General features: G+C 41.4%; 2 protein-coding genes across 5 annotated transcripts; both read right to left on the reverse strand.

Moving 5' to 3' along the window:
- LOC6608474 (probable nuclear hormone receptor HR3) lies at positions 1-27,957 on the reverse strand. 3 transcript variants are annotated; one of them, XM_032715205.1, is made up of 9 exons: positions 26,883-27,957; positions 4,992-5,219; positions 4,566-4,734; positions 4,228-4,391; positions 4,059-4,162; positions 3,844-3,990; positions 3,532-3,775; positions 3,324-3,474; positions 1-3,261 (listed from the first exon to the last, which is right to left on the reverse strand). In XM_032715205.1, exons 1-9 carry the CDS (start codon positions 27,625-27,627, stop codon positions 3,141-3,143), a joined length of 2,073 nt encoding a protein of 690 aa, XP_032571096.1. In that variant the 5' UTR covers positions 27,628-27,957; the 3' UTR covers positions 1-3,140. The 3 variants fall into 3 exon arrangements, with proteins under 3 accessions (XP_032571096.1, XP_032571095.1, XP_032571097.1); XM_032715204.1 differs by having other exon boundaries at positions 4,228-4,397; positions 26,883-27,950; XM_032715206.1 differs by lacking the exon at positions 26,883-27,957 and adding an exon at positions 17,503-18,409 and having other exon boundaries at positions 4,228-4,397.
- On the reverse strand, positions 18,435-22,812 carry LOC116800409 (putative uncharacterized protein DDB_G0286333). 2 transcript variants are annotated; one of them, XM_032715208.1, is made up of 2 exons: positions 22,208-22,812; positions 18,435-19,000 (listed from the first exon to the last, which is right to left on the reverse strand). In XM_032715208.1, the coding sequence occupies exon 2, from the start codon at positions 18,793-18,795 to the stop codon at positions 18,460-18,462; it is 336 nt and encodes a 111-aa protein (XP_032571099.1). In that variant the 5' UTR covers positions 18,796-19,000; positions 22,208-22,812; the 3' UTR covers positions 18,435-18,459. The 2 variants fall into 2 exon arrangements, with proteins under 2 accessions (XP_032571099.1, XP_032571098.1); XM_032715207.1 differs by having other exon boundaries at positions 22,214-22,811.
- Positions 27,958-27,994: the final 37 nt, after the last annotated feature.

Below are 27,994 nucleotides of genomic sequence, written 5' to 3' on the forward strand. Positions count from 1 at the left end.
TCGGTTTATCTGTTCATTTCGGTTTTATTTATGTTCGTGCCCTGGCATAAAAAACTGAATAGTTTTGTTTGAAATTAAACATGCTCGGAGTCTAGCTCGCTGAAATATAAATAACAAAGTTTGCGGACCAGTTATATTACTCATACGCCACGTTTGTCGGTCAGGAAATTCAAAGGGGAGATGAAAGGAGTACGAAACTTACAAACAGTACAGTGGGTATTAGGTGAAGAATACATTTTTGTATAAAATCGGAATTATTTAAAAAAAAATGTAAGTCGTTTATATTTGAAAGTTATTTGAACGTTATTATATAAAAACCCTTGTTATTCGGAATAGGTTCAGTCAAACTTTTTAATTTACAAATTAGAATAAAATTTGAAATTTATGATCCATTCAAGCGAGTATCCACTGTACCCATGTCAGCAGCTTTTCGTATTAGCAAGTGTGAGTTTGTCTGAGTGTAGGTGTGGGTGTGAGGTGTGTGTTTATGTGCAACAGTCGGCCTAATGCTACTTAATCATATATATAATATATAATTTGCCTTTCATTCTTTATAAGTTTTTGGTTTTGTATAATTAATTGTTTACCTTTTTCGGTTTCTGTTTTTTTTTTTTTAAGATTCAGAATTCCCTTATCAGTTTATAGCTTCTGCTCATTTTATTTCATTTTTAATATGGGACTTCTGTTTTTCGGTTTTCTTTAGTGTTTTTGTTTTGTTTTATATAAATGTAAATATCGTAACATAATATTTATGCATTATATATGCTAAATTTTAAATTTAATTTAAATTTACTCATTTTACACCTTGTCGAGTTCGCGATCTTTTGTTATTCTTTAAAAATGTAACCTTTCTAAAAACTTAGCATACAAATTTAACAATACATATATCATTTAAAGATACATTTATGTTCTTGTTGTCGACCGCTCAAACCAACTTAACTTCAATTTATATTATAGATTAACTTTGTTTATTATTTTCTTTATTATGCGTAGTTTTTAACAAAGTTGTTGTTTTTCGGGGATATTTTTGTTTTGAGTTTGAAAGCTGCTCCCTTGCTTTGTATAAATTAAAACTAGTTTTGTATTCTCTATATTGTATATATGGTTTGTATATATATAAAGTACTTTAGGTTTCTTCTTTTTGTTTTGTAAGGCCAAAAATGTCGAACTTAAATATGTCCAAATCGATCGTTTACATTAACATAGATTTTTTTTTTCAATTGAAATATAGATGTCCTCGTCCCAGTTCTATGTAAGCTATTGTAAATATTTTTGCTTGGATTCAGGGAAAGGATTTGAAGTGAATTTGCAAAATCATGTTTTCTTTTTTGTGGAATTTGCAAAATGTAATTTATTTGATTTTTTTTTAGTTTTGTTGTATACATTTTATTTATAAGTTTCCTTGCTATAATTAATGTTAATTAATATTTATGCCTGCCTGCTGATATTTTCACTTGAATAATTTCAAAAAAGTTTTGATTAAGCTTTAAATTTAGTAAAAATGTGGGGCTTTTGGGGCGTTGGGTATGAAGCAAGTGGGCGGGGCGGGAAGGGGGTAAGGTTTATTTAAGACACACCAATTATCACCTACTATCCAATGTGTTTGTTGTCGTTTGTTTACTCTAAGTTTAACTAATTTATGTAATGTAAGCTGTGTGTGTATGCGTGTATGTGTGTGTATGCGTGTGTGTAACGTCTTTGTATAGTCAGTCAGATATTTAATTGTATATTCTTTTCAAATGTATCAACCAAAAAAGTCGCCGTTTGCTTGTCTTTATATTTTTTTCTGAAGATTTCTTTTCTTGATTTGTGTATCAAACTCCTTTGAAATTTCTGCCAGGATCTGAGGAGGGAGGGGCGGGGGAGGGCGTGGCATGCTGTCGGGGTCGGTCCGTCAGTCTGTTTTGGTTTCCAATTTAATTAAGTTTAAGTCTTAGAAACAATAAAAGTTGTTAATTATGCGTAGGATTTCATATCAAAAGTTTTTGTTTTTCGTTTTATTTCTCTTTATTTTTACTAAACCTTGGAACCGGATTGGGATTTGTCTATCATGTATATATATAGATATATATAGCCCTATATATACGTGTGTGTATGTACGTAATTATGTTATATTTAAGAAACTAATAAAAAGTTGTTTTTAAACAAAATATTGCATACTTTTATGTGCTTGCTTGAAATTTTCTGGTATTCTTTCGATTTCTCGCTCACTTTAACTGCTACTCAGCTCGTCCTTAAGCCTTTTCTTAAACAGCTTCCTAATCCTTAAACTTCCGTTTCCTTCTCTTCGACTTATGTATAATGTAAAAACGTAACGGTAAATTGTAAATATATTGTAATTGCATTAATCAATATAATTATAAGAACACATTTTCCGAGATATTCGATTTTGTTGTTTACAAAAAATAATGTTGTTAGGCATATAACCGATACGACATAGTTATACATACATCTGCTGTATATATAATACACATACTTTAGTTACAACGTAAGGCAAAGACAACCTAGGCGGGATCGGAATCGGGCTTTCTGGGGTTAACACTAACCGAACTGAATTATTGGGGTCAACGGGTCCTGGGCTGTGCGGTGTAGAGAATTTCGCTTGGTTTTAAGTACTTAGTCGATCTGATCTGCTCGGGCCAGGGTATGAAAGTTTGGAAGTTACATATATATATATGTGTGTGTGTGTTTGTGTATATGTATAGTATAACCTCGAAAATCAGTTTGATGCCCCTTGCTCGAAATGCAATCGGTTTCGGTTTCGGTTCTCTACGAAGCAAAAGTCTTAACTGAGTTAACAATATTTTTGAAATATTTTCCCTTCCCTTTGCGTCATCCGCTCTGTCATATATAATATATATATGTATATAGATAGAGCTCTTTTTAAGTGAGTCCTTGGCGAGGATCACATCCTTGGTTGTATGCTAGCTTAAATCATGATAAAGTTCTTGTATCTGCTGCATGCACAGTGCAGTGTTTACTCAAATAATTATTGTTTCCACATCCTGCGGCCCTCAGTCCTCGAGCAGCGCTGGCTGCTGCCCGGCAGGGGGCGCCACCGGCGGCAGGACACATCCGGTGGCAGCCGCATCCTCGGCAACGTCGTCCGCGGTCGTCTCCAGGAACGGCTGCTGCTCTTGTTATGTCAGGTCCTGCTGCGAATCTATCGAGAACAGCTCCTTGTACAGCGCCGGAAAAACGACATTCGGGTGCTGCAGCTTGAACTTGCTCAGCGATTCCATGTGCAAGATGGAAATATCGCTGGAAAAATTAAAAAAATTAGGAGTATGTTCCGGAAATGATAGAATCTCCAATCAACCTACCGGAAATTGGGTATATTGTTCAGCAGTGTGTCCAGCACGGTGACATCGCCCTTGAGCGGCGCATGATTCGTTTCCAGCTCCTGCCGGATCGCATTCATGCTCAGATTGAAAAGCCTCTGTATTTCCGTATTACCACGCACTCCATTGCGTTCTAAGGGAAAGATATTTCATATTATATAGGCCTATGTAAGATATAAGTGAATCGCACCTGGCCAGAGCAGCACTAAGCTCTGATACAGCGCCAGTTCGGTTTCAGTCAGTTTGAGTTCGGCTATCGACTTGGCCGTTTGGAAGATGCGCGACACCAGACGCATCTCCTCCGAGTCGGATGTGTAGAACGCCTCCTGGGGCAGCATCACGTCGCCGTAGAGAACTGCGTTCTGTGAGAGATCAAGCAGTCTGGACATGCGAACAATCGCCAGCTCAAAGGAGCCCGTCTTCAGCAGTAATATCTAGGTGAAGACAGGTAATTTATAGACTCTCTTTAAGTATTTAAATTATGTTTGCATAGGAAACTCACCTGATCGTCCTGACTCAGGCGCATGAATCCCGGTATGAGCTTAGCAAATTCGATTATGTTCTGTATCATTTGTGTAAGCTTCTCGGCGCAGTCCAGCCAGAGTTCCTCTTGGCCCAGATTCTTGTAGTAGAGAATGCGCGACACATCCTGCACAGCCAGAAGAATATGCTCCATTATCAAGGGTATACTTTCGGGCTTTTGCGATAAACACTCACCGGCTGCTTTCGGAACATGTCGTGCACAGCTTCCAGTTTGGTATTTGTGTTGGCATGCGCCTCCGCCAGCGTCTTGATCAGCACATCGTTGATATCGCCATCCGCTGGAGAGTTATGGGTATTGATAGATTTATCATTTATTCTTTAATTAGAGATTTTCCCAACTCACCGTGACTAATAAATTCGGGATCGATTATTGTACTGCGCGGCTCGTAGGTGGTGCTGTCCACGTAGTCCGCCGAGATGTCGTACTGCATGGTCTGCTGGGGCGTCACGGAGGCCGAGTATCCGTAGGGACTGCCGTAGCCCACCTCGTTGTTGGAGTAGCCGCCGCTGTAGCTGAGTGACAAGAAGGGCATTACGGGTCGGGAGCGGTGATGGCAGACGGGAAAGAGAAGAGCAGACGAGAGGAGGGAGATAAAGAGCGAGGTCGCACAGCGGGTCGGGGATCAGGTGGATCGTAGGCGGATCAATATGGGGGTCATTCTCGGTTCGGTCATACTGCACCTGTTGTAATTGTTGTGATGCAGCTGGTCGCTGCTCGAGGGCGTCTGTGTGTCGTATACGGAGCTATCCGGTGCCGCGTCGCTTTGTGCCCGCATCTGGGCGCGATGGAAGCGCACCTCGTCCTCGACCTTCTCGCGCTGCTTCTTGGACATCCTGCCGAACTTTACAGCTGCAAGGGGGGTGTGGTCAAGGGGGCGGGATTAACACATTAATGCAGTGCGCAAATTGATCGCTGGCACCCAGAGAAAAGTGCGGAAACTAAACTGAGGCAGTACACAATCTGGACTACTTTTTCTCAAAATAATACTCAATTAAATTATTATTTATGTTATTAAAAAATCATGAATATTTTAAAATGTTCTTAAGATATCAATTCAGTTCCCTAGCTCTTTACTCTGGGTGCCACATGCAACACTTTCTACAGACCATCACGGCTCATTCCCAGTTTTAGGCACTTTTGCAGTCTACAATATTGACATCGGTTGCGGTTAACACGGTCCACCACACATTGCTTGTTGCGCGGACACTGGTAGTTGACCACGGAGCTCTGCGATCTTCGAAAGAATCCCTTGCAGCCCTCGCAGGTGATCACTCCGTAATGCACGCCGGATGACTTATCGCCGCAGACTTTGCATGGAATTATCTCAATTTGAGCTGTAAGCATAAGGCGGAAAAAGGTGATTTAGAATAATATATCAAATAATAAAATATAATAGTCTTTAATAGAGTCTTATATCGTACTGCAGTTATCGTCTTTATATAAATTCTGAATAGTGCGTATTACTGTAATCTTTTTCCCCTTGAGGGAAACTTGCAAACTTAGTAAAGAAGTAATGCCAGAGTTTTCCCTTTAAGTTGGAGGCCCGAGCAATTTCCGATAGTGAACGCCCCGCAATTACAATCAATGGATTTCCCGCTGCCAGCCCATCCCCATTGTCGGAGTTCAGACAAAGCCACTTCGACCCCAGAGAACTATTGCGCAATACGGTTGTGTGTTATCCGTGTACCTTAAGCCACTTGTCTGCCCAGACAATGCAGAATGCTCCGCGTGCGGAAGGGAGGGGGATGCATTCGCAGAGGGAGAGGGAAACAGTGCGACAGCTGTTCGGATTTCCCTTGCAGTCCGCAATCCTTTCAGCGGTGATGCAATTTCCTGATCAACAGCAGTGCACCATCGCGTCGCTGAGAACTGGTTCACGGGGAGAATAAAGATTTGCAGCAGTTTACACTGGCCTGCATACAACACACATTTGGGTCCCATCATAAGTTTATGCATTGAACATTGATCAATTGATCATTTTTAGTTTCTCTTTATTTCTGCATGCATTATTTTATTATCTACTATATAACATCATAAAAGAACCCAATCACTGGAGAAGTAGAACTTATGCGCTCCACCCATGACTGATTTAAAGTGCCCGAACCTTGCAGCCCAGTGTTGGAGCGAAAAACCAGCGCGAGAGAGCGAGAGGGTAGATGTGCGAGGGAGCGCGCGATGGGGCAGATTGGTCTCGTCTGGCGGCGGTATTGTGTAATCTAGGCGCTTTGCCTTGCGTACTTGTATTTGTATTTACCCACGAGGATGAAAGATGCGCGCTCAACCGAACGCACACAAACACAAAAGCCGCCGCCGCAGCCGCAGCAGCAGCAGCATCCGCAGAAGCAGCGACGTCGACGTTGTCAGAGAGCAGGGAGCACAACCAAAACACAACACAAGCGCAGCTTGAAAAATGTGCCAAGCGCTGCTGCTTTTCTTGCTTTTTGTTTTTCTTTTTGTTGTTTCGGATCGGAGAAATGTGTGACAGATGATGAGTGAGTGAGTAACCCGACGGGCGTTGTGTGAGTGAGTGACTGAATGTTTTTCAAGTGTCAATGAACCTTTCCCGCACGGCAGTATCTCACACCAACACACACTCACACACACCCAGAATTCTTAACGAGCGAAGAAAAAGAAAACAAAAACAAAATCGAAAAGAAAGTTCTCTGCCGCGCGCTTTCTTTGCTTGTACTTCTCTTCAATGGAATTCTCTTAAGCGCAACGCGAGACCCACTCTCGTTCGTTGCAACTGAGCGCGCAGACAGATATTTAATTATGCTAGAATGTGTGTCGTCATTGTTGGCAAAGGTTTTAAAAAGGGGTTTTAGGGGGGTTTTAGGGGGACTTTAACGGCTGCTCGTCTTACTAAGCCGCCTTAAACTTTTTATCGTTCTCGAGCATTACGAAATACCCGAAATACTTGCACGGAAAATGCAGTATTTGTAATGCCTTTCCCCCGAAAACGTACACATAAATCTTTATCTCAAGTACCGGAATGTGCGTGTTTTGTGGGTCTTCAGACAGATAAGTCGGTGGTAACTGCACTGAAGAGCAAAGCGAAGAGAGGGGCACTTTTACCGTTATGACAAGTAAAAGCTTCGAAAATTACAGGCAATTCCCACTCATTTGTATGCAGTTCAGGAAATCGATAAGTCAAGCGATAGCACATGCATTTGTATTTCTTAAAGTCGGAGCTACATGTGTATTTACATATATATGTATGTACGTATGTATGTATATACACTTTATTTTAAGTAAAAATAAATAATATATAAATAATTTTAAGAATGAATTCCTACCAAAGTTATTTAATTATTACAAAACATGTTTAGTATTTAATTGGTATATCCCATTTTTGTATGCTTATTTTAAAAAGATGTTTTCATCGAAATATATAATTTACTACCCAAGTATCTGTAATATGAAAAGGATTCATTATGTATCTGAATGTAGCCAAATAACTAACTGAAGATTGTACTAGAATATGGTGTTTTCATGATTTCTACACATTTTAACTGTTATTTTCCCACCTGACTTTAAAACTTACCCATACCAGAACCCTAAATGACAGAAATAAGCTTACATGGTAACAAGTCACCTTTGGGTAATTAATTTTGAACCTACGCATATTTTCTCCCGCATTTGGGTTACCAAATAACAGGCGCAAATATTTACTTAATACGCGGCGCGGAAAAGTGTGTAATGAAATACATTTTATTGTCTTATTTGGCATTTTTGCCTTGTGTACTTTGACGGCGAGAAAACAATATTTTTGACATACTTTTCTCGAAAGGAAGGCAAATATTGGGTGAAATTGTTTACTTATCAGAGGTAAAAGTCGGGAATAAAAAGCTGAATTTAGTCTAAGTAAACATCAATATTAAGTGGCCAAGAGTTTCGATAAATTTTTAATTAACCGCGACTGTTTTGGCAATTGCTCACGAACGCCTCTGCTCAATGAAAACGCATCCATTCAATTATTAGGTAATTCCACAACATCACGTACACGCACCGTTGTCCGCTGGAAAACCTGTAATAGCAGATCAACTAAAGAAAACGGCATATCGTTTTTGATCAGCCAACAAGTTTGCACCGCCTATGTGCAGCCCAAAGGAAAATTAATTGCCATCGAAAAGCGGTTTAAGAAAATAAATTCTGAATGGCCAGAGAGCGATGCGGAAAACCGCCCAAATATTTTGCATATGCAATTTATTTGCACTGCCCCGCGGACTCGCTTTCTTTTTGCACTGCTTCTGCTGGGTGCAGCAATAACCAGAAGTCAAAATTAATATGTTCTTCTTTATTGCGAATGCATGCCAGCAAAAAAAAATGCAGTTCGCCAAGAAGCAGCAGCAAAAAAGGGAGTAAAAAGTGTGAAAAGCATTCGCACATGCATGTGTGCACACTGGCACACGAAAATTAATATGCAACGACATGTGCTAACGAAAAAAACCCACACACATACGTACATATATGTATGTATGTAAAACTGGGTGGTAGGGGCGCAGGGGAGCAGGCCGCAGGGGGGCACAGGGGCCGCTGCATATGAATTGCAGTTTTTGGCACTGCGGCGAACAGCAAAGTCAAATAAAATAACAATAACAGCGCCAGAAACTATGGCAATGATATAAAAAATAACTCACACATAATACCTCACGAACAGTGTGACCAAATGCCGCGGAAATTTTGGAAATTCATAACGGAAATGCACACACCAACTTATAATATTGAATATTGAATAAATAAAGGACCTTAGAATTTTTTGAGTATAGGGTCTCGAGCTGATAAGTAGGCAATACTATTGGCAAATGTTAATTTACCCAAATTAGTATAGTTAAGTGTAAGACACAAAATTAAAGGCAGGTAGTTAGGTATACACATAGGAGTAGTTTTGTGCTAGGTATAAAATAAATAAGTGCTTTTAAATTCGGAGATGAGATTGTAATGTAATATGTATTTATCAAATTAACTTGCAGTTCTGAACCTAATACTGGATTTCATTCAATAATGCATCTACAATTTGTGATCGTATATTAAATGCCTGGCTATCAACCACTGTGCTGAGGCAAAGAGTGAAGCACAGTCAATTTTGAGTTGCCCATGTGGCAGCGCAGTCGCCTCTGCTGCGACTGCGATTGCTGTTGCTGCTGCTGCTGCAGCCGTTGTTGTTGCTGCTCTTGTTGCTGTTGCTGTTGCTGCTGCGACTATTGCACAAGTTGCTCGTTCGTCGAAACAGAAACACCGACAACGATGACGGCAGCGGCGTCGACGGAGGCACGAGCTCGCAGCGTCGGCAGTTCGCAATTCGCAACTCGCATTCGCAGTGGCAAAAAGCAACTTCGTAAGTGGGTCAGCGAGCTGTGGGGTCAATGCACCAGCCGAGTGCCTTGTGGCCGAAAGAGAGCGCCTAAGAGCGCGCGCGCTCTCTTCGCTGCCTTGTTCTCTCTGCGGCCGTCGTGCTTCATTCTTTTGCCGCCAAGCAAATGCTAATAGAAAACGGGTTTTCAGCTTTCACAAAAAGTAAAAAAGTTCAAAATGAATGCTGGGGGGCGGAGGGTAGTGGGGGCTTAGAGGGGAACCTTTTAGCCGGCTGTGCGAAATGCCGTTAGAGAAGAAAGAGCATTAGCATCAGCATTAGCATGCTGGCTACGTAATTTGTCGCTTTCTTTTCGGCCAGCTCATTGTTTCCATTTACCCCTCGCATATTGGCGAGGCTTCTTAGAATGCCGTTAGAGTTTCGCAAGGGCCAAAATTCATTCATCCCGAATTATACATAATACGAGGCGGCTATAAGCTTCTCGGCTAACGGTGCCGTATGATTCAATTCTTCTGGCCACACGCCGATGATGAAGACGTTGGCTTGGCATTTTTGTAATGTTTACATTTCGCACTCGCTCGCTCCCACTCGCACCCTCTCGCTTCCCTGTTGCCTTCCCGCTCGCACTGCCGACGTACGTGACGCGCTCGTTCTTTTGTTGCCAACAAAAGAATTTCTCATATACAAATTTTTGACTGGGCCCACAAGTTTATTGACCCACGGAGCAGAGAAAAGGCAGCGCAAGAATTTGCCATTTTTAGACGATTTAATGAAACGCTTAGCATTTTCACCAAATGATGTAATTTCTCCTCGTAATCCGATCGCTTTCTATGCGAGATTTACACAAAGTATCGACGAGAATGCCCGAAAATATATGCAAACACCTCAGTTCAGTTCAGTCAGGTCGTCGCACACATGACGTATGCGCAATTAATTATATTGTTTCCCAAACATCACGTATACGTTGCTTCACGTGATGATGATGCCAGGCGAGAACCCTTTCAGAAATATTTCGAGTGAGAGCGGGTGAAATTTACAAGTTTTCTAAGAAGTGATTCACAGCTCTGTGGAAAATTAGCTGTAAGTCGTCGAATTAGATTTACAGCCAATTATTTGCCCAGTTCGACGGAGCAAAATGTGTTCGCCATTAGCTAAATATTATTTTAGCTGAAAGCATATTTTAAAAATTTAGATTTATATGTATGTATATTTATTAGGATGCAGCTTGTCAGAGCTCAATTGAAGTATCTTTTTCATGCTAAAAAAGGTCTTATATTTGAAGTGTTCTACTCCAAAACTTTAAATACATATATATTTGTTACTTATATGCCTCACAAAATGTAAACAAGTTTTAGAAACTTACTGATTGCGGCGAAAAACAACATTCTGCGCTAAAACCACTCGGAAAATTTCCTGAACAATGCCTTCAGCCAGGAGTTAGTATGGGTAAATGCATATTTATGCGTTTGACATCGGCGTACGAAAAAAAAGCAAACCGCGCCGCAGCATAAAAAGTAGGCCTGCGGCAATATTTATGCATGCTTCAAATGCACCAGCTATGGGGCAGCATAAGTGAAACTGAACGGGAAATATGGAAAAATGGACAAGCTCGTGGAAAATACCTTGAAAACCTCAAAAGCCAGACACCAAGCTGGTAAGCTGACTTCTTTGCTCTCAGATTGTTTTTCCCTCAGTTTTGCGCAACAAATGCACTTAAGTAGCCAATTATTTATGGTATTTAAGTGTTTTGACTAAAGCATCAAGCAAAAAGAACTCGACGTCAACATTTGCCGCTGGCAGCTTGCAATTTGGCCAAAACAAGAATTTTCAAGTTGAGCCAGACCAAGACAGACTCAAAAATCCCATACAAATGTGCACGAAAAATGCAATCGGTGTTGGGGAAAAAAGCGTTCTTGAAGAAAATCCATTCATAGTGGTGGTCGTTGTTGAGTTGATGGAAACCAGGCAAACTCGTTTTTCCACCATTAATTAAAATTTGTTTTTCCCTCCTTTTTTTATTTCGGCTGAAATGTCTGCAAAATTAACAAGAACTATGAAAATCAACAACGATTGCATTCGCTACTGAAAAAGCAGATGGAAATGCCGCGCGAGCGAGCGAGACGGTCGGGTGAGGGAGGGAGAGGGCAAGTGTGCTCTATCCGCCCTGTTGGCTGTACTGCCCGCTGGCGTCATGCAAATTGTAATCAACAAACAACAAAATTTTCTGTAGAGTGGAAAACTATACTGCAGGCACAGTGAGCACTCGCCTTGAGATCGGAAATATATAATTAAAAGTGTTCAGTTTATGTTTTAAGCGCTGTAGCCATTCTAAAAAACTTACTAAACTAACTTAGTAACTAACTAAGTGTAAGTGTATATTTTTGTAGCACTTTTGGAAATTTGATAATAGAAATGCATAATAAATACATGAATAATAGTTGTATAATACTGTAGTTCCAGATAAAGTTGCAACTTAAAGGACATACAAGATATAACTTATATACATATGTACATATATTTGTGAGATAGGTAATCAGTAGTTCGCAGATATGAGTTTCATAATCTATTAACAATTTAAATGTTTCATTAATGTTCACCCACTGTTCACTTTGCTGGGACCAGCAACAACATTCATTTTGTTTTTCCACTTTTCGCTGCCAACTTCAACGCCCGCTGCACCCGCACCCCCGCCTTTTTGGGCCCCTCTGGCTCCCCAGAAGCCCCCAACCCCCCAATTCGCCCCCTATCCCCTTCCCCACTTCATGCAACTGCTCGCGCCGCGTCGCACTAATATCCGTCCTTGGCTCGTCTGTTCAACTTTGTCCCAGTTTTTCGCATTTTGTTGGCGCGCTTTGCCTCCACAAACGTTGGCGTTGCATTCTGTCTAAGTGTGAGTGTGCATTCGGCTGTGTGTATGAGTGTATGTGTGTGTGTGCTTGGAGCTGCCCTGCGATTGTGTGCGTTTCGCGTGTATATATTTGTCTATTCATTTGGCGACGCGACTCAAATGCAATGTCTGTGAATCTGTTTGTGTCTGCATTGTGGGGCACATGCAATCTTTTATTTGCTGCCTATATATACACGTATGCACACACGCACACACACACGCACACACAGGCGGGCGCAAGTAATCACGAATGTATACTCCTAGATATATACCTCGCATATATTCGTGACAAACTCACGCACAAAACGTTAAACTATGCGAAGAGTTGCATAGATAAGATACGCAGCTGTTAGGGGAATTGAGGGGAGGAAGGGGGGCTGTTGCATTGGGTTAGATGGGAAAGGGGCGAGCAGGGGCGGGAGGGGCCCACTCATGCATCGCATTTGATGTCTGCTTTATAATTACTAGAATAATATCATTTAATTTATTTTTTTCGCCGCTGCCTAACATAATGGAAGCGTTTGTCATTTCGGTTATTACATTTTTTCGAAAGCGTACTTTATTGAACGGATGTCCATTATATGTACATACATACATACATACTTGTATCGTGATGTATGGTGCATATTTACGCACTCGAGACACTGCAATTAACCCAATAATGCTGGACGTTAAAATAGAAGCGGGGCTGTTTGGAAACAGAGATACATACAAACGCATATCACTGATGCCAAATTTGTTGAAATAAAATCAAAACTACATATATTGTGTAAATTTGATAATGAAACGTGTGCTTAAATTAGAACTATGGTGCATATTTTTGTATGCTTTGCTATATTGACATATATTGAACAACATGGACTTTAAGTACAGAACTTTCTAGTTTCCATTCGCCACCGAAGTGTAGTACTCTATTTGGATTTCTTGTCTATAGCTTCGGTATATAGCATTGAAGTTGCGGTGGCCTTATGACACACATTCTGTGGTTAAGCTTATCTCGCGTATATGTAAAAAGTTATTTTTGCTTACTTGTACGTTAGGCGAACTACTACAATATACTACAATAGTTTGAGCAGAAAGACAAAGAGATAGCGGCTGTTCTTCCATCTTTGTCGTGGATCATTGTCCGAAAATAAGCTAACAACAATCAATCGTAAAAGATAAAATGAATCGAAGCCGAACTTTAAGCGTGTCGCTGAACCAATATACCATATCTGCTACAAAATCAATTGATAATTCCCAGACATTTCGAGGGGTTGGGCTATGATGGGCTATGGGCTATATGTTCCTTGTCGCAATCTGGGCGATTATGTTTGCCAGAGGTCGTTGAACCTGTCGTCGAATTGCTCATCTATTTGCTGGCCTTTTGGCCACAGTCTTGTAAGTTTCCATAAATTATCAGAATAAACAAATACGTATGTGGTTTCTGCATTTGATAGTTTTCTAGGACACAGGCGAACGAACTTTCGGGAACCATAATAACACCAGGAAAAAGAACACATTACTATATTTGCTTCCAGCAGACAGACCAAAATATTTCAAAATATTTGCATGCTCCACATTCGGAATCTATATGGGATATATATGGGGGTGGGAATTGATGGGGAATTCCATGCCAAATTTAGGTTTTTTTCGAGATGGTGCTGAATTCTGTGTGCTCAAGTACGGCCATATTCATTACAAACATCTGTCAAATAATGGGAATTTTCGCAGGAATTTATTTGCCCAAGAGTTCCTGTCCTCCATGTGCCATATGAAAGTGTAAGGAGATCAAGTACACACTCAATCTAATATTATACAACATTAATGTCATTGCATAAATACAATATTTGTTTTAACATAACCTTTTGAATGGACAAACTATATTTTTTATTTAGAATGCGTAAAATATGTTTTAATGGTCATCTATATAACTCTTTTAAGTCTTATAACATCATTTAATGGAGTAAGATCAGAGGGTTTTGTCCATTTCTCTTTATTTGCAAAAATAAGTGTTTAATTATTATTATTTTTTATTTAATACAATACAAAAAAAAGAGTAATAATTCTTATTTTCAACTAAACTTTTTCCAAAACTATTTCAATTTTTGTATAGATTCTTTGTATAGATTATTTTACATAGCACACACACTATTTAGCACCTTTTATATAATATTATTATCGGTATCATTAACATGCTTATCGATCAATTCTTATATTGTTCTAAAAATGGATAGCTTGAAGTTTTAAGTTAATACAACCCAAATATTTACTGTATATAAAATAACCTCGCATTAAATGATCACGGGGCTGGTAAATCCTATTTATAGACTTTATTCCCTCTTCCCAATCGAATAACGGTCGACCAGAAAAGGAAGTCAAAAGTTCGGCGACTTTTCTACGATGAGCAATTAATGCGGCATTTACATGAACGATAGAAGCCGTAATCGTGGAAATTCACGCAATAATTGTCAAACAAAGAATTTCCCTTCTTCTTTCTTCTTCGCCTTCTCCCTCTCCCACCCATTCGCTTTTATGGCTCCAAAACTTTGACTGCATAAATAATAATTTCAGTTGGCTTGAAAAGAGAAATAGAAATGGGGGAGAAGTGGAAAAAGCCGTAGAAAGTATTGCCCATTGATTGTTGTTTTTGTTTTTTTTTTTTTCATATAGTTTCTTTTCTTTTTATGTTGTAATGTGCGTGGTGCGAGCAGCGCAGCCGGCTGCTCTGTCAACGTCGACCGCGACGCACGCTCCCGCATAACAGTCAACGAACGCTCCACTCTCACGCACTCTCTCCCGCTCTCCCACTCCCGCCAGCGCTCGCTCTCCCCCATTTGCTCTATCGGAAAGTGCGTGTGTGTGCGTGCGTGCGAGTTGAATGACCGCCGAAAATAATTTTTTCCTCGATTTTAGACTTTTACTATGTTGACGCTGGCGATGATGATTGTGGATGTAGCTATGCACGCATGTGTGTGCTTTGGCGCTTCTCGCACAGACACACTGAAACGAACTACTCATGCACAGTGGTGTGTGCAGCGGGGTTTTTTGGGGGGTCAATGATATCAAAAATGGGCTTTTAATGATCGAATTTTTCGGTAAGCCAGCATTACAAGTATATCCCATTCGGACATAAACTTTTTAGATTTAATTTAAATTTTAAAAATTGAAACAAAAATGTGATAAGCTGCACAGTTGATCCTAGCAGAAATCTAGAACCCCTTTCTACGCCCCTGGCCGCACGCACACTTTCTCAGGCAAGCAGAAATTTTGTACCTCCATAGTTTTGGGTCTTTCGTTTGTTTCGAGTGTTAAACGGGCGTTCGCACTATCTCGCAGGGGCGGTGGGGGGCATGGGGCTGGGCGGGCCAGGCCGGTTCGGGCTTGGGCCTGCATGGGTCGCTTTTTTCCACACATTTCTTTCTTTTTGTTTTATTTCGAAGGCATATGTGTATGTGTGTGTGTGTGAGCGGACTACACAATCAGCTAAAGCAACAGCAGCATTTCACTTTAACAAAACTTTTCGGTCTGGCTTTTTTGAATATTTTTTATTGTTGCCACTGCGCCGTCTCGCTCCCACTGCAGCCAAGGGCCCATCTTGTCAACTCTTTCGCTTTTTAAATTTCGTTTTTGGCCGCTTTCTGTTTACGCCGCTAAATTTCTTTCTTTCACTTTGCCTACGTTTCTATCTGTTTCACCAACGGAAAGGCGAAGAAACACCAGCGAAACGCAGTAGCAGCGGCGAAAAAGTGAAAATTTCAATAATAAAATAAGAGTTGATTTTGCGGAAGTCGTAAAGGTAACAGTGACCAGCGGTCAGAAAAAAGCGACCCCTTTCTACGCCCCTGCAGCTCCCTTAATTACTTACACGCAACTTGGAAATCCCGGGGATAGATTGCTGCCCGCGATTAAGATTTATGTTAGAAATAATATCCTCCATGTTCCCAACTCGGGCACTAATTGCATTCGCAGCTGACCTGCTAAGGGGTCAAAGCACCCCAATTAAAGTCGAATTAATTCAGCTCCGCCTGCCAAGCCTTAAGTCCTGCGAAGGATTTAATAATGGGATAGCCCCTTCAAAGCACCATTTTCACCTTCTTCAAATTAAACTAAAGTCATTTAGATTTTATTAAGCATTTAACTTTGAAAAGCATACATACTAAAGTTACACGCAAAACTAATTTCTTTTATAATATTTGTGCGAATAATTACTTAAATCAATCGAAAGATTGCACAGATAAAAATACATAGTGAATAAACTACTCTTTTAAGTAACTGAACTTGGAAAAATGTAATGTAAGGTAATGGTTAAAGATATTGATTCATTGCAAAACGATTTTGTCTTAAAGATTTTACATTTCATTAACTATTTAAACTACCAAGATTTCCCTTTTCGCCGAATAAAAATAGCCACAAGCGAGTCAATTGTAGAGAGCAAAAAATACAAATCTGTTCAATAAGTGTAAAGTGCAATCAAGTAAGCTAATTAACCTATGCATATATAATAAACGCACACTTGCAAGCGTGTATTTCATACATATTCGCTCACATAGTATTATATTTATATGGCTTGTCGCAACTTTGTTGGTATTACAATATGTTTTTACGACTGACGCGCGAATTTTAATTCGCAAGTTTCTTTTCAATTTTATTTTATTATGATCGCCTGCTGTATGACACATGTGTTACATACACAATTTGTATCTTTGTATCTTTGTATCTATTTATCTGTGGCAGCAGCGAAGAAAGGGTCTGCAGCCGTCTCTTTCCCGTTTTCCGATTGCCTGCCTTTTCGTTTTGAATTAGTTGAATTGTCAATGCAAAAAAGTCAGCAAACCACTCGCACAAACCAACATAAACACACGCAAGTGTGTTTCGTAATATTCGTTTGGCTGTCTTTCTTCATTTACGAATTTCATGCATTTCCCTTAAATAATTTTTGTTGCTGTTGTTGGCCAAGAAACCCAAGTGACTTTCACTGCCAGGCCAGCGAAAACGCAAAAATAACGAAAAGAGCAGCCAGCAGCCACTCATTTCGGGACCAACTGACTGACTGACTGACTGACTGACTCCGCTCTGCCACATAAAACCAGCAACTTAACTGGATTTCATTAAGTTTATACTTTATTTCACTGTCGCTTACTTAACATGATGTCTTGAAACATATGCAAAATTGTCTACAACTTCCTGAAGAACGAAAAGGGGAACTCCCCCTGGTTTAATGTATTTCTTCAGATTGGTGTTACATCATAGTAATTGGACTCATATTTTGATAGATTTAAAAGTATCTAGTTAAATGTACCATTAATTTCTTATAAGGACTTCTTCGTTCCCAGCTTTCTATTTCTTAAAACCATTTTCTTTGAATTTTCGCAGCTTTTTTGGCTTGCAGCATATTTATTTTAACTAAGGATTCAAAATATTAATGATGCTTTACCTTTAATGGAACCGCTGGAGTTGTTTTGTCCCGCCGGCGATTGGACGTTGCTTTGACCGAGGTTGTTTGCGTGTGCTTCCAGTTTCGAAGTGACGCTGCTCCACATGTCAAACATACGTTGCGTATACATAATTATTAGTGGGAAATGCGAAGCTTTGGTGACGTTTCAAACGTTTGCCGGTGCTGCTGCTGATGTTGTTGATTGGTGAAATAGTTGCAGTTGTAGTTGTAACCGTAGTTATGTACACTTGGTATCAGTTGATGCAACCGCTGATGAACACGGGCACTCACACCGACGGCCATACGCGGCGTATGCGCAATTTGGCTGCTCTTTGCAGTTGAATGAATTCGGTTTTCGCTTAGATCTTAGTTTTCTTTCTTGCTTGTAAATGTGTAAAACGTTGTATACAGTACTTAATATATAGATATATATATGTATACTTTATGTAGCTGCCCTTCGGTTCCAATTGTATTAGCCAATCGTCTTATTGCACTTGGTCTTTACTTTTGTTTTGTGGCTTGGGTTTTAGCTAGTCCGCAGATGCTTTCATGAATGAATTTTCAGCGCTTTTCGCATTCAGTGTGAATCAAGAACTATCACAGTGTGTGTGGGTGTTTGTGAGACGGGGCGAGGGGCGGTGTGAGGGGGCTTGCCAATCGATATATATGTATATATATTTGTTTTGTATATTGCTATATATCTATATGTATGTATATAATGATCTAACGTTGTCAGGCCTGTAGGTACTAAATTGTTGATGTTGTTTGGATCTGATGTTATATGTGGTTGCTGCCGCTTAATTATTGGGTTTCCTTATTAATTCGTTTATCAAACTATTTGTTAATAAGACACTTGTTCGCGTATGTATTAAACTTGTTTAGTTATCTATCGTTATCGTTTATTTAAAGCAATTTTCTATGATTTGATAATATCTATTTAAATCGAACGTTCAACGTTTAGCCCTTTTGCAGTAAGTGCAGATTGTTGCTGTTGCTGTTGCTATTGTTATTGCTATTTAAGTTTTTGTTTTTGGTTGCTTTGGGCAGTTGTTGTTGCTGTAGCTTTTGTTGTTGCTGCTGCTTTATCACTTTCACTGCGTTGTTGTTGTTGCTACGGTTGCTGTGATTTTTATTGTGTTGCTTGTTGGTGTTGTTGTTGCCGCTGCTGCTGTTGGTTTCCTTGTTGTTGCTGCTGCTATGCTCATTGTTTTGTCGATTTCTCTGTTTTGCTTGATTCCAAATCAAAATTTCCAAAAATACGAAAATTTCACGACAATTAATTCCGGAAGACATTTAGGCGCAATCTGTTTCTCATCGATTCGAACTGTCGCTGCCGTGGAAACGTTCATCTGTTTGTTTTCAGTGTATGTGTTATTCAAACCCTCAGCTTGAACACTTTGATGTACAAAATGGTTTGGCCAGTTATGTAAATACTTTTGCTACGCACTGTCAGCCATGGCCAAATCATGGCATTCAGCATATTGCACGGGAATGATGTCTGCAAGATGAGAAATCGATATACAAACTGCCAAGATCGTCGATATTCCGATAACGAAGACCGTTGAATAAGTAACCGAGTGTGTGTGTGTGTACGGCGAAATTGATTTCAAATTCAAACTTTTTATACTTTAAATTAAAGTTATGTTATGTTCAGAAAGAAGAAAATCACAAAATCCATCTTCGTTTCCCCTGTCGCAACATAAAATTGAATTTCGTAATTCGAGCTCGTCTATACAACAAAGAGTTAACTGTTTTTAATGTATAGGTGTGGAATCCCAAATTAGTAAAACTGACAGCTATCACCGTTTTTATTATGAATTAAAATGAAATTCCTTTTCTTCTTGATGTAAGGTAATGTACTCCATTCCTATCGGTACTAATAAGTTATATAAAGTTAAAATCCTTCAGTAACGCCTGTTTCCATATCAGAATCAAAGTTAATTACTCTCTTATATGAGTCAACAAAGCAAATGATATAGTTTATCATATATAAAATGCAATGTCCATTGGCAATCGATGTTTTTTCCTGTGCAGGCATCGCAATTCAGGAACTGTGCCGAACCCCGAGCTCTCCCTTTTTTCGGTTGGCAACTCCCTTCGGCTGCTGATGTCTGTATGGACATGAGCTTGGAAAATCGATAGAGAAATGGGATTTAAGGGTGCCCAGACAGACGATGGGTGCTGCGGGGCAGGAAGGGGGCTCTAATGGGGAAAAACTGTGAAATGCAGCGCATAAATCTCGTCGCCAAGCATAGTGGGTGTGTTGGCGTATTAGTGTGGGTAAACATAGAAAAAAGTTCTATGACCCAAAGCTCAAACACACGCACACCCACACAAACACACAGTGGAACAGAGGAAAAGCGAGCGACAAACGAGCCGGCAAACCCAATGAATATAAAAACATTTTTACTTTTCTCTCACTCTTTTTTTGGGGGGGATCTTTGGGGGAGTGTAATCACTTTGTTGGTGGTTTGGGGGTGGCTTTGGGTGGCCATGCGGAAGCCTCTGGCAGACATATAAAATACGTCACCAAAGCGACAGCAACAACACTGAAATTGTGCCAGCTCAGAAGCAGAGAGAGATGGAACGCGAAGGGAGAGTAGGACAGAGGGAGAGAGAGAGCGGGAAGTTTACATATAGACAAAACGCAAAGAAAACGCTGAAAAGAAAATGAAAATGAATAGCCGCACAGTGGAAATGAAAAATTCTCTCGCAGCGACAACGAACTTACTAACGGTACTAAAGCTAACGAGCCGGTCAAACCGATGATGAAGCAGCGCGAAAGAGAAAGAAAGAGAGAGCGGAGAGATGTTCCGGAGGGGGGATGGGGGCAGAAGCCGAAGGCGGTTACAGTTACAACAGCAACAGAGCGACAGCAAAGCAGACGACAAAGTTTACAAGGCAGCGCTGCCGGCGTCGCAGTCGCAGCACTGCTTGTACTGTTGCTGTTGCTGTGTTGTTGTTGCTGCTGCCGTCGCAGTACGTTGACGCCGACGAAAAAGACCAATGACCTATGGGTGGGCCATGCCGCTGCCCCCACTTTTCCGCCTGGGACTTCTGCTTAGGCTGTTTTCCGCCTCTACACGGCAAGAATATCTGTCTTAATCAGCAATTTGGTAATCCCGTTACTTGCCATCACCCTGCAGAGAATGTATCTTTGAGATACGTTAGCCTTTAAGTCATTGTTTATGATTCAAACTAATAATGAAAGGCTGGGGTAATCAATTAGTTCTAACATCTGCCTAACATTTTGAATCTTAGCTGTTGTTACTACACATATTTGCTATTTGGTTTATTTTGTTGATATTATCATTGGTATAAAATTAGTAAATTGTATCTTATATGGAAAAAAGGGAAATATTAATTTCACAAATCAAAAATTTTCATAACTTTAGCTCAGGACAAAGACAGCGGAACTACTTTTCTCTGCGTGTAACACAAGTTGTTGTTGTTGCTGGGGTGGCACACTTATGGGGCGACACATGCAGTGAGCGCGTGTGTGTGTGCTTAGCAATGTTGTTCCACTAACGGTAATGCAAACAGTCGACTAAACAGGCAGGAGGAGCAGCAGAACCGGGGGAACAGGAGGCGCAGAGTGGGTGGCGCTGGCGACGACCGACTTTGCTCTGCTGTGAACTGCCGCCTCTAAACTGCTTCTAACGACAACAATAACAATTGTTGAAAATCATAAGTTGCCACAATGGACACAGACAGAAAACTGCAGCGCCAACAAAGGGCCACAAGCTGTGGACAAGAAAAGGGCATATCATCTCGGCTTTGTGCCCGGAGATTCGGGCTCCACAGATCTCCGCGGAGGATGGAGCACAACGGCAAAGACAATGGACCCCAAGAGAATTGCCCGTGCAGCAGATACTCGGAACGGAGCCCTATGAAAAATTGCAAAAGCCTTTCAGCTGACAGTTCGCCTAAGTTGGTCGAAAATGGGGTTGTTAATTGGGGGATACTGCCTCGTATATGGGATGCCAAGCAAGCTGGATAATCGTTATTGGGACTGGGAAACCATATTTCAAGAATTTAAACTTTTTAAAGCACTTAGCACACATTTTATTGTCTTGAAGTTTAGTTTCAAACCAATTTGAAACTTTCATGGAATCAGTTTAAGTCAGTTTTAATCTTTGATTATTAGAAAGGGACGGAAGAAAATCGTAACTCGTCTACTTTTTCATTTTACATTAATCTGTTTTTGATAGCATCTAATCCTAAAAAAACAATAATTTGTAGTCTTTGAGCATGTTACATTTTGAAACAATGTTTTTTGTACTAGAGATGAAATCTAAGTCCAGCTTGTAGCTCAGCGATTGCAAACAAAAATATCGAAACATTCAATTAAATTTCATCGCCTTGCATTTACTTATTGCAGTTTTAGACACGTGTACTTAATAAACCCCCAAGTTCTAACAAATACGTATAGAAGCGAAATAGCCTAAACGATGCCATAAATTTCTTTTCCCAATCATCAAATCCCCGATCGTGTGATATATCCGAAAAGTGGTGGTTAGCCATCCAATTAGAGGCAAATAGATTATTCCAATAAATTATCCAATTTGCGGGCGATGAAGGCGGCTTTCTCCGTGTTGCGATGAGGGATTTCCTCGATGGATTTTTGAATTTTTCGTTTTGGTTAAAAATATGTTTGTATATCCTTGTGGCACACACACACACTCTTTTGTCACATTGCTCTTACACATACACGGAGATTGGCTTTGTTTTTGTTGCACAATATCGTAGGGAGGCTGTGGGGGGGAATTCTCCTGGGTTTTTTCGGGAGTATTACGTCACTGGCACTTCCGTTTCCGTTTTTTACTCGCGGAGAGAGGGCGCGCAATTGCAGTTGCAGTTGTAGGCACGATGTGGAATTTGAATGCACACGATATTGATTGATTGACTGGTACTGTATATATATAGGCGTATCCTATGATTTTGTTTTGATCTGAAACCGAACAAACTTCATCTGCCGCCGCATGTTGCAAGGCCTTAATTTAGCATATTTTACTATTATTTTTTCAACACACTGGCACACACTCGCGCTTCGTAGTTTTGCCTTTTGAGTAAATTTGCTTTTTGGGGGCTTTTTTCCCGGCAGAGTGGGGGTGGTGAGGCGTTTTGGGGGAATTGGGGGGCAAAACGCATAGGCACACGCACACACACACGCACACGCACGGCGCACACACACGAGTGATGGGAAATGAAAACGGTACAGAGTATAAACAACAACAACAAATAATTAATAATAAAGATACAACGCGCCACGCATCGTAACCCGCCGCCGCGAAACGCTCAATACGAGGTGTAGCTGAAGAGTGCCGCAAAATGTTATCGACTGTTCGTTGTCGTCGTGCCGCGGCAGCGACGCCGGCGGCGCAGCAGCAGCGCCGCAATGCGGCAGCAGAGCTCGGGCTCCCCAAAAGCAAAAGAGAGGGAGACAGCGAGAGAGCGCAAGAGAGAGAAGTGGGTATATGTGTCTCTGTGCCGATGACTTCTTCAGTTCGCTGCCCCAAGCCCCCGCCCCGCAGCCGCCATCACACCCACTTTTGCCTCGTCCGCTTTGTGCCGTTCATTCGCTATGGCAACCGCTCGGCGAAGAAAAAGAGTCATAATCAGCTGTTATCTGTGCTCTCTCTCTTTTTACACCCCGGGGCTTTCTTTGACTAAGAGAGAGGGTGGCAGAGAAAGAGAGGGAGCTTTTGGCGCTTCCTTCGATTAGCAGGTCAATTGCTTTTTAGGCCAAAATGTGTGCACTGCAGTTGCGAGCAATTTAATTGCACTTCTTACTTTTGCACCGCCGACTGGCCAAATTGTTTCCAATCCTTTTTCGGGGCGGAAGTGGCAATTGGCCCTAAATTATACCGCTTGAGTCCTGCCGACAAGCTTTTAATGATTGAAAAGGCTTGGGACTTCTTAAGCTGCGCTGATACAATTATTTTATTAACTATGATTAAGTAGGCTTATACGCTTTGAGGTTTTAAATTCATGTTAAGTGAAACCTGCGTAAAATTATGTGATGATATAAATAAATGGTGGTATAAATAGGATAATTTCTAACAATGGGGCGCTATAAGGTAGGCACAAGTTTTTCCATCAGGGCAGTGACTAAAGAGTATCTTATAGTCGAATTCATTTACTTTGTACTCATATTAATATTTTACAGCTAAATTGCTAGCAGACTGAAGAGAATATTTCTATGTTAATTAAATTTTGTAATGTTGTATGGTGCATTCACCATAGGTTTCCTTCACTCAAGTATATAAATCTCTTTACTCTGATAATAACGAACTAACTTGTATTAAAAATGCACAGTTTTATAATAAAACTTGCGGTTCATAACATAGCCCTTGACGATTACCTGCAAGCGCGCTTTCAATACTATAAACCATTGCACGCGGGATCTCAGTTCTTAGACAATGAAGGCAAAAAAACTGGGTTAAGTCCCAGAGTGATGAATTTTTTATGGATTTATTTTTTATTAATTTTATAAATATTCAAGCCATTACGTGTGGCACAAACAAATTTAGAAATCCAAAAAATCACCGAACAGTCAAGGTGAACTGCACACGGAGTTTGTGCTGGCCAATTAAAAATGTTAAAATTAGTTTAAGTCATTTGGCAACTAGCTTTCGAAGTTTGCCAAAATGAAAAGCGAACCACAATATCAAAATAAAAAAGTAAATTTCCATGTAAATGTTGAAAACAAAAAAGAAACAAACTTCGCTCAAGTTATAAATTAATATTTCGTTTACGATAATTTATGTATTTTCGTTGACGTCCAATACTAAAGCCATTAGCTTTGTATCTCGCAGATACAAAGATACATGTGTGCGCGCATAATTGGAATTTCGAATAGACGAGTAAGAGATGAGTTGGTTACGAAATCGCCGGGCAATATCGATGAAGTTTGGCAAAATCGAAAATATGATAATGAAACTTCGCCACGCTCGATTGGAGACGAAATCTCATGTGGCGCTGACCTGGCTAATAGCCACAGATCCAGGTCCAGACGACCAGGTCGGTCAATAAGCCGAAGATTCATGCATGAAATGCAAAGCGTTGTCCAACCAAATTATAATGAACCTGGCTCCGATTCATATGGGAAATTACAGCAACAAACACGCCAATATATGCCCCATCGCAAAAGTGATAGTGCGAAGCTATATATCTCGTAATCCGCCAGTTGCAACATCTCCGACGACGGCGACAACGCGCCGAACTGCCAAAGTCCATCGACCACGTTCAGGGTCGGTTCATCTGCAGAAAGGTTCGGATGAAGAAAACCTTTATGTTTTAGCTTTGCATTTTTTTTGCCAACTACCATTATGTGGGCTAATCATTGTCAAATCCGCTTGTGTTAGGGGGCTCTGAACGGGTTTTTAAAACCATTTGAATCATTTGGAAAATTTCACGTGATGGGTACTTTACAAATCGATAATATTATAATTCACTCGAAATGTACAATAATGCTTAAAAGATATTTCAAATATTAATTTGTGGTAAAACATATAAGAAATGTTAGTAATAACATGTCACTTTTCTAGTAATATGAATGTTCTATGTAAGATTAGAAATAGTTTCTTAGAACTCCAAAAATTTAGGCGAACAAGTAGAAATCATCTAGAAAAAATCATTAGAATTTAGACATATTTCCTATATGTTATTATTTCCTATATTATTTCCAAACTGATACAAATTCCGTTTCACCTCTTGTCAAAATAAAACTATTAAAGACAGTTCACATTTGCAGATCGATCATTCAGCTTCTGGAATTGGGAGAGCAGTTAATCTCAGAAACAAATCGATTGATCTGTTCCTTGAACGCCATCTCTGTTCTATTGGGTACAACAATTAGGTAACGATTCATCGCCTCGATCATCAATCATGGGACCAGAATATCCGACATTTTTGGCCACCGCCCCAGCCCGCTAATGAGCCATGCAAGTGGATACTGCGGCCCCCAGCGCCAAGATATCAACAAAAACTATAAAATATAGATCAATCTTGGCCGAAACTGTAGGGCTTCTGCATGAGAAGTCGTGTCAGTGGCTGACACTCATTTGTAGTCATCAAGTGAACCGAGTCGAGACTCAACTCGCTGGCCCGGGGCGCTGCCAAATCAATTTTTCAGCTTAGCCGCCCCGCGCCCTAGGCCCGTTCGCTGCTCGGCTACTTACACTAAAAAAAATAATGTATTCTTCAATAATAAAATTTCCTAAAAACAAATCATAATGCTACTTGTGTTGAAGATACGACAAATTTAAAATATTTACACAAAGTGTTCTTATAGAGATTATTTTAGTTAACTTTGAACATTCTTCAGCCCTTTTTTCCAGTGTAAAAACGTTCATTCTGTTCTAGCCAGCTTGAGTTTCGCTCTCAGTCCGTTTGAGCCTTCATTCAGGTAACTGTATAGTTTGTAGTTGACGTTTTTACCGCTAAGGTTCGTGCTACGGTAAAAATATGAGGGGCCGAGCAGAAGAACGGTGGTGGCGTTGCTGCTGCGGTGCCGCAACAGCAGTAAAGAGAATATGCCGAGGCAGGGAGAATCGCAGAAACCACTAACAGAACCTAATGATAAAGAACGCCATCTAGACTTGGCCAAAAGCTAGTCAGCCTAGCAGCGGCTTATTTAGTATGTCAAAACATGTTTTTGTTGCTGCTTGTATCTGTATGTGTGTTGGTTGCTGCTGTTGCTGTTGCCGCTGTTTGTTGACTATGGAAAGTGGGCCACATGGCCGTAGCTGTTGGTGTTGCTGCTTTGCTGCTTTGCTGCGGCGGCTGCTGCTGCTGCTGCTGCAGCCACACAAAGGTGAATAGCCAATAAATCGAGGCTTGTAAATTGAAATTCTTTTTAGCATGGGGTGTGTACACCGTGCAGTGTACACAGTACACCTGTTGTTGCAGTTGCTGCTGCTGATGTGTTGCTGATGTGTCAGCCTGTTAATTGTCGCTGCCTGGGATGCTTGCGCAATGGGCGAGCGTTCATTTGCATAGCTCAGATTCTGGCGGGGAAGGGGGATATGGGTGCGATTATCTGAACCATCGCTGATCGTTGGTGGTCGCTCTGGGCGAGTGCTCACTGTGGTTAGCATGCGGTTGTTCGCCTGCACTCGCAACAAGTGGAATTCTCGCCGAGTTTTCTGGGGTGCGAACTCATCACTTGCGGGAATCCTTGACTTAAGGTCTTTCAAATATTTGCTACAATCACTCACGATGGCGTTTGTGCTATAAAAAATCGCAAGTAACCGGCAAGAGTGACAAAGAACATTGCTTTTGCACATGAATATATATTAGAGATATATTAAAGTTTCGAACCGTATATATATACTCAAATTGACTAAAATATACTTGAGAGATGCACTGGAACATACCTGTCATGGCTCCATTGCTGCTGCTGCCGCTGCTGTGTTCTCTGCTGTTTTCCCTGGCCGATGTTGCTGTTGCACTTGCTGTTGCTGCTGATGTTGCAGATGCTGCAGATGTTGCTGATGTTGCTGTTGATGTGGCAGCGGGCTTGTGAGTCGTGAGCGGTGGCATTGGCGGAGGAGTTCGCTCCTTTGTGCGTTTTAGGGAGCCCTCCTGGCTGGTATTGCTGGCCATGTTCTTGCACACGGAACTGATATTGCTGATGCTGCTAAAGCTGCTGAGGCTGCTGAAGCTGCTGGAGCGCGCCAATGCCGGTGGATCCGATAGGAATTTCACCTGCTGTTGCTGCTGCTGTTGTGGCCGCGACTGTGCTGGCCTGGTGGTGGCCAATCTCTTGGGCGCCGGAGGCTCTGGTTCAGTCTCATCCTCGGGCTCGCCCTCCGCCTTCAGCTCAGCCTCGAGCTCGTTTTCTAGGTCCGGCTGCACGGTGGCTATGATGGTGCCGTCCTCGTTTGCCTGCTCGAAGCAGACGTCCAGCAAGGTGGCTCCGCCACCCGCCTGTAGGCCGGCAATATCCTTGAGATCTATCCAACTGGCGCCCAGCTTATCCGCATCGCTGAGGGGCAAGCTCAGCACCCTCGTGTCGCCCTCGTCCACGATGTGGAAGGATTGCGTGGGCTCGATCTTGACGATGATTGGCTGATTGGCCAGGATTTGGGCGGGTGGCGCACTGCCCAGCAAACTGGCCATGTTCTCCTCCTCCTCGTCGGCGGCCTCCAGTTCGCTGAGTTGCTGCTCGATCTGCAGGTAGGTGTTACTGCTGGAGTTGGCTGCCACACCGGACTGCTGCTTCAGTACGTCCAGTTTGAGGACCGTGCACTTGTCGGTCTGCTGGTACTGGTGCTGCTGCTGGGGTCGTGGCAGCAGGGTCAGGGCGGGAGCACCCGATGTTCCAGAACCTTCCGTAATAAAGGCCAATGGTGGAGACGTGCCCGTGGACTTGGTGGACACACTCCGCGACGACTGGATCAGCTGGGGCAGTGCTGGCGGTGCTCCTCCACTGCCGCCAGCGCCAGAGGCACCGCTACCACTGCGTGCCACAATGGTCGTCGAGACG

This window comes from Drosophila sechellia, chromosome 2R (assembly GCF_004382195.2).
Source record: "Drosophila sechellia strain sech25 chromosome 2R, ASM438219v1, whole genome shotgun sequence".
NCBI classification, from domain to species: Eukaryota; Metazoa; Arthropoda; class Insecta; order Diptera; family Drosophilidae; genus Drosophila; species Drosophila sechellia.